The sequence below is a fragment of the Sceloporus occidentalis genome, unplaced genomic scaffold (genome assembly GCF_023333645.1).
Source record: "Sceloporus occidentalis isolate IW3139 unplaced genomic scaffold, rSceOcc1.0.p SCAF_2, whole genome shotgun sequence".
Lineage (NCBI taxonomy): Eukaryota > Metazoa > Chordata > Lepidosauria > Squamata > Phrynosomatidae > Sceloporus > Sceloporus occidentalis.
Window position 1 is genome coordinate 19,158,842 of NW_028316982.1, and position 12,476 is coordinate 19,171,317.

Below are 12,476 nucleotides of genomic sequence, written 5' to 3' on the forward strand. Positions count from 1 at the left end.
ACACTTGGGGGGGGGGGCGGTGTTGAGAAGCACATTAGCCTCCTTTAGCTTCCCATGGTTGCTTTTTAAAAATTACTTTCATTTGTTAAATGTCCAGAACCTGTTGCTCCAGTGTAATATCTAGTAAGCCAAAGATGAAGGGGGAAAGTGGGAGGAGGAGAAAGAAACTGGGACATTTTTAAAGTGGCTGAAAAACTGGAATGGCAGAAGATTTAACATGGGTGGCCCCTGCTAAATTGGGACAGTTGTAGGCATGCTTCTGGTTCAGAGCACCAGAATTAATGGTAGTTTCTTTATAGGCCCAAGAACCACTTTTCAGACTGAGCACCTGCTTGTGGGGCTGAAAGCCAAAAAGCCTAAGGGATGACTTAGGGGGCAGGACTAGGACATAGCTTTTAATTTTAAATACACACACACACACACACACACACACCTATAAAATAGGGGGGAAATTGACTAAAACTGTAAATACTTCTTTAATTTTTAACAAATAAATTTCACCCACATTTCTTTTTAACATATGAAATGCCCCCCAACTCACATTTGGTTGATTATTAGTAAAATTGTACATATATCAAAGTATATCTTAAATGTTCTTATAAATGGATTTTAATTTGATGTTTACGATAGTCCGCTTTCTCCATTGACTGTAGTGCATTTAAGCACTTGGCTACCAGATTTGGGTGGCAAACTGCAGTGTTGAGTTTTTAATGGAAGAAATTCCAGGAGGCACAAAAAAGACTTGGGGGGCATTATGTGTGACCCAGAGGCTGTACTTGTCTACTTTGTCTTAATGTCTGCTGGAGCATCTTGCTCCTTTAATGGGGAAGGTGTGGTGGAAGGAAGAGACAGAGAGACTGGGAACTAGAGTCCCAGGTAGTCAGGCTATGTGAAACAGATCTTTCATGCAGTGATGATGGAAAGGTTCTGCCCTTCCTACCTCCTGCTTTGTAGCCTGAGATAAACTGCTACCAACTTCTGGGGGAGAGAAAGAGCCCCAAGAGAGAGAATGCCATCTGGGCATTTAATGTATAATAGAACAAGTTCATTGATGGTTCTCCTTTGAGTTGCAGATGACAAAAACAGAAAGATGACCAGAACTGATATGACAGATACTTACATGATTTTTTGTTATTAACGTCATAAGCACCTATTGGGTAGCACCTGTACATTCAGTGCTTGAAACAGTTACTTTTTGGACTACAGTTCTCAAAATTGCCAGGTAGCATACTGGCCATTCTGACTATGGGCTTCTTTGAATTGTAGTCCAGAACACTAATTTTTCTAGTCTTTGCAATTTATCTATGCACTTAACAGGTGATGCACACTCCCTCATTTTCCTTGGGGTTAGATTGATCCTTACAGTCCTGAGCTACCTCTTGTTGCTCATACAGTGGTTGCTTTGCCTCAGAAACAACAGCAACATTCACAGCTTCCACAACATTTCCATCTGTTCTGTCGTGTGAAGAATTACTCTGTTTGGCAGTTTTTTTGTTATTATAATATTCCAACACTGCTGCATAGCTCTGCAGAAACAGCTAGGAACATTTGGAAACGTTGCCCTCTGAACAGTTTTTAAAAAATTTGGGTTGAGAGTGGTTTAACCTTCTCTGAAATGCTGGAGTTTATGAAGCCTACACTCACAAACACACAGTTCTTTCTGCTTTGTTATTGGCTGTTCTTATATGACTTTAATTATTTATATTAGAACATGTATTTGACATAAGGAGTGTCAGCTTTTACCAGCCTCAGGTGTTTCATTAATGAGAAAAGGTGGGTGATGTTCACAAGGCATTTATATCGATTGACTTTAAAATTACACAAACTGACAGAGGTGACGCAGGATGCATGCTAGCAAAGGCAAAATAGTAAAGCAGGGGAAATAATGTGACCCAGTGGATAGTTTATATCAGGGTGGAGAGCCTTTGACCATCCAGATGTTTTGGAGCACAGCCTCCAGAATCCCTTACTATATGCCATGTGGGCTAGAGCTTCTGAGAAGTAAACTCCAAAATATCTAGAGAATCAAAGACTCTCCAGCCTTGGTTTGTACATTACCTGAAAATAATATGATAGAGGCATTGTTGCCTGTGGTATACAGCTTATTCCATTTTATGTTTGTTGGATGACAGATGGTGTTTGTAGCAGTGTGGATAGGAGAACATGACTGGAGGCTAGGGGTGCGTCAGAAGATGTAGCAGTGCAAGGCATTTTACTAACCAAGACAGATCCATAGAATCTTAGAGCTGGAAGTGGCCCGGGAGTATCTAGTTCAGCCTTCTCTCATACAGGAATATTCCAGAAAGATGGTGATTCAGCTTCTGTTTAAAGACATCCAAAAGAGAGTCCACCACCCTCTGAATCAGTCTATTCTACCATTGAACAGTTCTTGCATTCAAACAGTTCCTCCTAATCGCTTTTCTTTTAATTTGAATCCAGTAGTTTGTGTTGAACCTGCCACACCAAGTTAAGATGCAGCATGTCCAAAGCCAATCAAGTTATTTAGGCATCTCACAGAGAAAAGCTCAGCTCTTAGCAGTAACAATGTTAAGTTCAATAACTAGCTATTTGCTCCTCTTTTGTGATATGGAATCATTTCATAGACTGTCCCTGTACATTTGTGTATCTTTACAAGCATGAGGACTAGTAAACCAGTAAACTAGTAAACATTCCACCCAATGTGAAGATGGGGGGGGGGGCTAATTTGGTTATTATGGAATACCCTTAATTGTTTACCAAAAAACACTCCGGTGACCAAGCAAATTTGAAAATTTATGTTTAATCATTTTATTACTTACTGTTAAAATGAGGCACATTAGAATACATTGGAAATCTCATTGCGTTCAGACAATATCCCAGATTAAGACATGCAATTTGAAGGTTGTTTTGTTTGTTTTTTAAAATCTGTCTGGATAAGGGTTAGAGAAATTAAATAAATTATGGATTTGATTTACATGCATTCTTTGCTGTACTGTTATGAGGTTTGCTTTAAAGAAAAGAAAGAAATCATGACTTTCGTTAAGATAGCCCAAAAATGGGGAGCTGATCAGAGAAACGAGTTACAGCAAATCCCATTGACCCTGACAAATTGATCTATCTGCCTTTTTTTGTCAGAGTTCATTAGAAGACTGACAACACAATCCTGTAGCTATCTACTGAAATTTAATTCCCCTTGTATTCAGTGGGGCTTGCTTCTAGGTAATTGAGTAAAGGATTTGAGCCTTAAGGGAGATATACTACTTGCTTAATTTCCCGTATTAGTTGTGCCACTTATTCTATTGAAAGTCTGCCATGAGCCTCCTAAAAATTCAAGCAGTTATTTCAGAGACAAAAAGGTTGGGCATACTGTCACTGGGAATTAACAGTGATTCTGTTCAAGGGAAACACATAGTTTTATATGCACATGTTGGTGGCTCAGAAGGGAATGTTTTGCACAGCCAAACTTGTACAGATGTTGTAGGATAAATTCATATATTCAAAATTCACACACACTAAAATATTTTTGAAAACAACACACACAAACACACACCTACAGTTAAGTCCACTCTATTCAGCAAACAATTTCTTCCTCAAGTGTAAAGACTATGTAAAGTACATCTGAAGTATGCAGATGGGAAAGGGTTTTCTATTTGGGCTTGTAATTCTGAGCAAAAGGCCTCATTTTGTACCTTACAAGACTCATTGTGGAACAAAGCTGGCTCTGGCTCTGAAATGGGTGCTTGTCTAAGATATGAAGTACACTTTGGAGAAATAAATTGTGCGTATTTTAGATATGCAAGCACATAAAAAGCATACATTTGGCAAATGCACCGAAGCACCCTTTAGTCGATTTTAAAAAATGTATAACAAAATTTCAACAAAAATATGGACTTCTTTTAAAGTAGAGAAAATATGCCAATTACTTTGCAAGAAGGAATAAACAATGTCTTCCAATCTGATCTTAAATGAGAGCAGGATAGGAATGCGACTGCGGAAGCAGGACAGTACTGGGAGAAACACAAGAAAAGTGAGGCTGATTTTCACCTCCATAGTTTAAGAATGCTTAGTAAAGATAATTAATTTCTTTGCCCAGTCCTTGTACCTAGCTTCCAGTTACATCTCCACGACAACCTTCATTTAGAAATGCTTCTCTTCCTTTTCTAGAACCTGTTGGTGATATACACGTGCCTTTGCTTTCTTTTGAATGAGGTTTAAGAAGCTAATCTCTAGTCCTATGTGCTTCATCCAAAATACCATCCCTAGACAGCTGTGAAGCTATGTAAATAGCAGTGGGGAGGAGAATGAATAGAGGCGACTGCTTCCTCTCCCTTCTGCAATTTTCTTGACAGAGCGAAGCTGCAGAATTGCAGCTGGAAGGGAAGGCAGTTTCTGTTGCTTGATGCTTTTCTGCTTCCTCTGAATGGCCACAGTAGCAGCTCCTCAGGATTTGACAGTTGCAGTCACAAAGTGTGTGATTGGAGTGTTAATGCTCTACCTGCCTGATCTAGGATCTGAGTCACTATATCTAAATAAATAAAGTCTCAAGACATCCTATCAATGAAGTTAGACATATACAGACTATAGATCTCTTTTCCCCTGTGGCAAATTAATTCACTGGCATCACCAAATTTGAAATATTTGAAATATTTTGCTTACAATTCAGCCCCACTCTTTATTATGTATCAGAGTCTGTGTTGGCATGCACTGAAGTGAAATCTGAATTATGAATTGCTCTGGTCCTTCCAGGTGTTTCAAAGCAGTTGCTTTATTCATACCAAGTGTTTTCTGTGTTTCTTTCTCTGCCTCTAACAGGCTCAGCTAACATCAATGACCGCAGCATGCTAGGGAAACGAGACAGTGAAATGGCCATCATTGTGCAGGACACAGACACCATTCCTTCTGTCATGGATGGAGAGGACTACCAAGCTGGAAGATTTGCTCAGTCTCTCCGTCTTCAGTGTTTTAGGTACCATGGATGCCAAATGTAGGGCTGAAACAATATGGAGAAAGTACCTTATAAACAATTGTATGAGTTCAGCAGTGCAGATTCATGTGTGAGTTTACTACTAGGAGAACAAGTATAGGATTACAGCCTAGAGGTTGTGTTGTCACTCTGTCAATTATGAATGTACTCAAAATATTTTTTTTACACTGATGGAACTGCTTTCAACCAGAAGAGCCTGGAGGCAGAAATTGCTCCTCTTCTTGCAGCCTTCCACCCACATTCAGCCCCAGAATGTGCCCTAGATGATTAGGGGGCAGGACCAGACCTAATCTTAGAAAGAGTGAAGCATGTGCTTCAGATAACAAGTGGGGTGCATTAGTGGCAATTGCATGCCTAGGATGAAGAAGGCTATAGGTTCAGTTGATCTCTAGCTAAGGCTGGAGCTCAGAACAGTTGCCTTGGTCATACTGCTTGGAGGATTCTGGGAATTATAGTTCAAACCCTGGTCTCCAGAGTCCTAGTCCAACATTCAAAACACTACACCATGTCGGCTCATTCCAAGAATTACAGGGTTGCATATATGGGTTTATCCCATTTTACCTTTTGAGGATCCTGTGTGGTAGGTTAAATTGCATGTCAGTTATTTGCCCAAGGTAATCCAGCAAGCATTATACTGGAGCAAAAATGCTGGAAGCATATCTCTTCAGTTCAAGTCTGATTCTGTCCATAGTTACTATGTATTACCACATTGGCTGTGTACTATCAATGGTGTACTATCAGTATATGTGAGTTTCTCTGTTGGGAATTGGCAGAGCTATTTCTGGCCTTCTAATATTTTTTTATTCTGCAGAAGTGTAAGGAAAATCATGGAATGTGTGAAAAATAAAACAAGTGTCTATTTTGCTGCAATATACAGGTGTTTGGCAACTTTCATTTACCTGTGGCCCAGTACAGACCATCGGTTTGCAGCAACCTGGGGTCAATTCTAGGGTTCCGGAGTGCGCAGCATTCACGCACTCCAGAACCCTACCACATATCGGCAGCACCATGTTTATGCAGCACTGTCCACATGGCGCACATGTCAATGATGCCATGTGCGCACCACGTCCAAACAGGGTGGCCCACACATGATGTCACCGCGATGCCTCAGGGTGCTAATGGTGCCTTGGCAACATCACAGGAAGGAGCTGCATTTTGCAGGTCCTTTTTGGGGAGGATTGTTGCCACGGCCGTGTGGTTGCCACGTTGCCGTGCGGTTGCCGTGGCAATGATCCAGAGAAGAAAGGAGCAGACTCTGGCCACCCCTTTCTTCTAATCTGTACCTGGCCTTTATGTACATGCAACAGACTAGACCAAAAACAGGTTGATGTTCTCATATCTACATTGACTCTTTTACCAGACAGTAACATTTCAGTGAAATCATTGCTTGTGTTGTGGCCTTCTAGAATTTTCAGGCTAGAAGAAAAGGCAAAGAGGAACATAAGAAACTAACTCATGCCAAAGTCTGACCATTGATCTATCAAGCCCAGTATTGCCAATTCTTACCATCAGAGTTTCAAGCAGGATTCTTCCCTATCCCCATCTTGAGATCCTTCTTCCATCTAAGTACTAATTTGGCCTGACCTGCTTGGCTTTCTGAAATCAGATGATATTTTAGGATGTATTCAGGATGGTACAGTGGTAACTCCTTAATACCTTCTGGACATTGCATGGAAGCATGCCACAGGGCTATATTCCTCAACACACACCTTCAGGATGGCTGCCTCATTCATTAAGTCATACCCTGGGAATCCCTATCTCACCAAAATGGAGAGGCGGAGTTTATAGTTCAACACTTCTGGCGAGCACCAGATTTGGGAAGATTGCAGTAGATATATATTTGATTGCGAATGCACCACTATCCTATGGTAGAATATATTTTGTACATGCAGAAAGCCCCAGGTCAGTCACAAACACCCCCTGTTAACTAGACCAGACAGTAAGTGATAGGAAAGACTGCTCTTAACCTTAAAACTCCAGCTTGTGAGAGTAGACAATATGGGCTTCATGGATGAATAGCTGACCTGGCATTGTCCACACTGCATAGTTATAGCATTTAGGTATCAAAGCATGTAATGGCTCCAAGCTGTGGAATTCTGGGATTTGTAGTTTAGTGTAATTTAGTACTTTAAATTCTCTGCTAGAGAGTTCTAGTGCGCTCCAATTTTAGGGGAGTGGACTAGAGGTCTCCTAGTAGAAAATTCAAAGTACAAACAAATTACAAACTTAAGGCTTCTGTGGGATAAAACCGTGGCAGTTTAAATGATATTAAACTATGTACTGTAATTGTGCAGTATGGGTACACTCCTGGCAGAAAGCAGCTTCCTGTGGTGCCATCATTTTAATTTATGACTTAACCTCTGTCATTTCCAGCTTGAAAACCTGCATCCAATTTACACTAACTTTGAGTACAAGTACACATTATCCTTCCCACTCATTTTTGTTTTTTTGTTTAAACCCCTGTAATGTACTGTCTTCTCATTTGAAGGCTTCTTTATTTGAAAAGTCTCTCCGAAATGAATGCTGCTACTGCCAGAGTGTGAAATACAATTAGCAAGACTTCTTGAATTGCAACTGCTATCAAGCTGACCAGATGAGTGACAGAGTAGCTGCCACAGAGTAAATTAACCAGGCCTTTCTCTGACACATATCTGCCATTCTAAAATCCACACCTCCTGGACAATCCACCTAGAATATACTAAAATGTGGGATTGGAACAGAGCAACCAAACTCTTGATTATCAACCTCAAACTCTGGTTGTCTTTGTTAAGGAAACTTCCAAACTTTGTTTCCTAGCGCCTTTTCTCTTATTGCATATTTATGATTCCAATAACAATCATGTAAAGCATCCAGTGCTGTTCAGTTTCCACTTTTTGTTTTCTCCCATTCTCAGAGTTGTCCTTGGCAATTCAGTGGACCTGAATGATATCCAAGATCCTGTTAGTGACAAGTTCTTCAAGGAAGTATGGGTTTCAACAGCTGCACGCAATGCCACGATTTTTGATAAGGTGAAATACTTCACTGCCACATGTTACTCTTTGCTATTGAAAGATATAAAGGAAAGTACAGATGGCCAAGTTTTGTAGGTGAGAGATTTACTGCAAGGGACTCAAAAAAGTTTGTTTCATATATCTACCATTCTTAGACTTTAGAGTTTGGTCATCTTCTAGTTTTGCTTGAAAATTTTCACCAATTTATTTCAGCTTTTTTCTCAAAAGTAGACTGAGAGATGAAAAGATGTAATTCGTATTGTCAATTAACATACATGTATGAACTTTAGCATGGCTTCCCTAAAATAATCTTAGGAATTGCAGACTGAGGAGAGAATTTACTGCTCTAGATCCCTAGTGCTCATTGCAGAACTAGGTTTGCATGTAGAGAGGTAACGACCACTAAAACAGTTGGGTAAGTTTTAGTGTTGTTAAGCTCTTCCAATGATTTACCTCACCCATCATCTCTTGAATTAGGTTTTCCGATGCCTTCCCAGTGACCAGGTAACCAACTTAGCCCAGTTACGAGAGTTCATCACCATACCAAAACTTGCTTGTGAGAATCCTACTAAAGCGGCAGAAGAGCTCAAGAAGATCCGAGGATTTCTAGTCCAGTTCCCATTCCGTTTTCTAGATGAAGAGAATTTGCTTCCTTCTGTGGGAACAAAAGAATCCATGGTACCCATGGAGACTTGGACTTAAGAGGATTTGGCCTATGTGGGATTTTTTTAAAACAACAACAGGATTTTGTGGAAATCTCCTAGATGGATTGTGGTTGCCTGGAACCTTTTTGCCATTGGAAGAAAAGTCTGCACTGACCCAGAAGTGCCTTTGATGGAAGAATTTCAGATACATCAGGGAAGAACAATGGGTAACTGACAAGTTCTGCCTACTGATATGAGAATGGTATATTTAAGCAACCTGAGAATGAAGGGGATGCAAGCCAAAAGCCCATGATATTGCAAGACACTGTATTCCTTGCATGCTTCCTTTCCATGTTTGGTTCTTTCAAACAAAATTTGAAAACTTTTTGTTATAAAAACAGGGATAAAACATCAGCTGATGCCATGCATTGGTTCAACCAGATCTTGGAATCCATTTCCACAGTGAAATCTAAAGCCACTGCTTATGGAATTATCTCTTGTACCAGGAACAGTGAATATTCATCCATGTGTCTAATTTCAGAGCAATGCACTGAACACTTAGCTATGTGCTGTGAAAATGCATGTGCTGTAATTGTGATGATGCTTCCACAGTAGTGGATAAGTGATTTGTGTTGGTTAAATCTTAAATCCTACATTATTTATCAAGTTTCTTTTTAAACTCTTCCCTTTTTTCTTTTTTCTTTTTTCTTTCTTTTTTTAGTATTCTGTAAATTGTGTAACAACTGCTGAGAACACTGCATAATGCCACTTTCGGCATAACTGTGATCACTGTTAACTGAGTAGATCGTAAAACTGCACAAAGCTTCTAAGCTTTTTAGCACAGCCGTATTTAGAACAAAAAATACTTGTTAAACTTCTATGTGTTCCATTACAACAATGAGTACTGAAACTTCCTGAGATAGCTAGTTCCCCCTGCTTTGTGCGCAGGCTTGCATAAAAATCTTTTGGATTTGGATTGCCAAAGTGCACAGTTCCCCAAGAGGGACCAATTAATTCTTTCCTGCTTACCACAAAATGTGGCTAAAGAATTCCTTTTGTCATGTCTGTAATGTCTGCAATCAAACAGAATACACAATGCTTTGAGATAGTTTGTGTCAGCATATCATAGTGGTCTGAGTGCTGGACTAGGTTAGCCACTGAAACCAAACTGCATGCCCTTGGGGGAAGTCACACTCTCTCAGTCTAAGCAATGGCAAATCTTTTCTGAATTATTCTTGCCAAGAAAACTGTATGACAATGTTGCTGTAAGACACAGTTGATTTGAAGGCACATAATGACAATGAACTGTAAATTATTATTGAGCGAACAAGTATACCATACAGCATGAGCAATGTGTTAAAATAGAATTAAACGGGAAGGGCCACAGTTCAGCAGTCTGAATGCAAAAGATTCTAGGTTTATGTCTAAATGTCTTCATTTTAAAAGAATTAGATATTAATTTGGTTAACACAAAGTATGGCAAGAGCTCTGTCTAAGACCCTTGAAAAGCCACAATGGGGATGATGGCAATCCTAATCTAGCACTTCTGGAGGGCACTGTGCCTTAGAGAGCCATTGCCAATAAGAGAAGGCAATAATGGGCTAAGTGAACATATAGTCTGCCCTCATGTCAGACAGCTTCCTTTTTCTAATCCACTGGAAAATATGCCAATTTTCATTTCCCAATTCAATGGGAATGCCAATTTGCAAATTACTGCTTAAGGCAAAGTTAGAATGGGTATCTTATTCCAAGTGATAGGGCTGTTTCCCTTTCCCAGAAGCCCAAACAGTTTACTCCTTGTTCTGGTATATAACAGAAAGGGTAGTTAGGGGCCGCCTGGTTCACTGGCAGGAGGGCATGGCTCAGAAAGGAGTGCGTGGTTCATTTCTGGTCCATATAAAAGGCGTTTCTCATGATAGTGAGTTTCAAGTGAATTTTGAGTTTCACATTACAAAATTAAAGCACTATGATTCCACTTTTTTATTTTTATTTATTTAGGTATTTATATCCCGCCCTTCAGCCCTAATGGCTCTCAGGGCGGCTTACAATATTATTTTTGATCAGACAGTTCCCTGCCCTCAGGCTTACAATCTAAAAGACACGAAACAAAAGGAGAAGGGAATGATGGAGGGAAAGGGGATGAGGTCCAGTGGTTCTTCTCTCCCTCTAAGGCCTGGACCAAGGCAGATGGATTGGAGGGAGGGCTCTTCCTTCTTCCAGGCTAGTCCTGATGGAACTGGACTTGCCTGGTGAACTCCCTCTCAGGCCGGCAGATGGCAGTTGTGGAGGGCGGAGTCTCCTTCCTTCAGGCTTAGTCCTGATGGAGCTGGACTTGCCTGGCCAACTCCCTCTCAGGCCGGCAGATGGCAGTTGTGGAGGGCACAACTTTAACTGCTATACTATGGTTCCATCTCATGGAATCCTGGGATTTGAAGTTTAGAGAGGTGTACTTAGAATTCTTCACCAGAGAGCTATAGTGCCTTACTAACTACAAACCCCAGGATTCCATAGAATAAAGTCAGGTCAGTAAAAGTGGAATGAAAATGCTATAATTGTGCTCTTGTGAAAGGACGCTTTATGTTTGGGTCTCTCCTCTAAATATTGATTTTCTTTGTTTAAACCTCAGCTATGTCAGAACGCTTCACCTGTTAAATTTTGCCAGGGAAGATTTGAAACTATGACCCATATGTTAACGTGGAGAATAAAGGTTTGCAAATGTCACAAAGGAGCATGTAATGGAGATCTAAGATTGGCTGTCACTACCTACTGGCATATAGTTAGTAACAGACCTTGGTTTGCTGCTGCATAATGTAGGGACACTACTCTCGGTCAGTATGCCTTGGGAATAGACCTATGCAGTGATGTGAACTGTGAACACACAGGAAATTAATGCAAAACATTAATTTAATTTAGTTAGATTGTTTTAATTACATCAACAGTCCCAACAAAGTACTGTCTTATTCCATCTGTTCCCCCCCCCCCATCTCGCATACTAGTTTTGCATTAAAACTGTAACTATATTGAAATCAAGTTCTGAGAGCACCACTATGAATTAACAAATGTGTCAGCAAGCAGTCTTGGATCTCTTCATGATTATGTGGTTAATATCCAGTGATATCCAAATATGATTTTAACAAGCTATAGTTTTTCTCCATTTTCTTCAGAGTTCTTTCACTTTCTTGCTAAGCAGGGACTCCTCCGATCCCCAATGGTAGCCTCACAACACAGTGATTTCCAGAGTCAATACTCTTTTTCTGCAGAGGACTACTCGTATGTCCCAAACCTGAGTTTTTAATGGGCATTAAAATTGGAAGTGTCTAGCAGCCCCATAGAAAAGTACCATTTCTCCTCCCATGCTCCCACCCTGGAAAAATAAGTGTTTGTAAAACCATTCTGGCACCATAATAGGAGGTTCATATGGGTATGTACCCTGATTAAGCCAGATACACATATGCTTAAATAGCCAGTGGCAGCTAGTAATTCCCATTTCAATATGGAGTGGTGAATCTATTCTGTGTTTTATTCCAAACTTTAAAGGTGCTATCTAATGCATTGGACCTTTTCTGGTGAAAAGATATGGAATTTTGGATAATGCCTTTAAAAACTGACTTTAAGGCAACAAGCTTTAAAGTCCTCAGTCCCTTGTGTATTCCCATTTTTTAACCATAGTTCTTCTTAATGAATTTTCCAGACTGATCTAAAGAAGTGTGAATATAGTTTGGAATACAGCTCCTTGGGGTTTGCTGGTTGTTGATGACTCTGCTTTGTCCTCCATTCTCTTCTTGGAAGTTTGGAAGTAATATCTTGGATCTTCACTTGGGGTACCTCCAAAGGTTTGTTCCCGCCCCCTCCCAAAGCATAGTTCACTGAGATGATTAT

General features: G+C 40.2%; 1 protein-coding gene across 2 annotated transcripts in view; it reads left to right on the forward strand.

Moving 5' to 3' along the window:
• The window catches only part of PLD1 (phospholipase D1), a 147,177-nt gene extending 136,605 nt beyond the window's left edge, over nucleotides 1–10,572 (forward strand). For both annotated transcript variants that reach the window (XM_089508838.1, XM_089508839.1), the window contains 3 exons: nucleotides 4,792–4,945; nucleotides 7,857–7,971; nucleotides 8,431–10,572. In XM_089508838.1, coding sequence (XP_089364964.1) covers nucleotides 4,792–4,945; nucleotides 7,857–7,971; nucleotides 8,431–8,655 — 494 coding nt within the window. In that variant the 3' untranslated portion in view covers nucleotides 8,656–10,572. The remainder of the gene's footprint in view (nucleotides 1–4,791; nucleotides 4,946–7,856; nucleotides 7,972–8,430) is intronic.
• The last annotated feature ends 1,904 nt before the right edge of the window (nucleotides 10,573–12,476 follow it).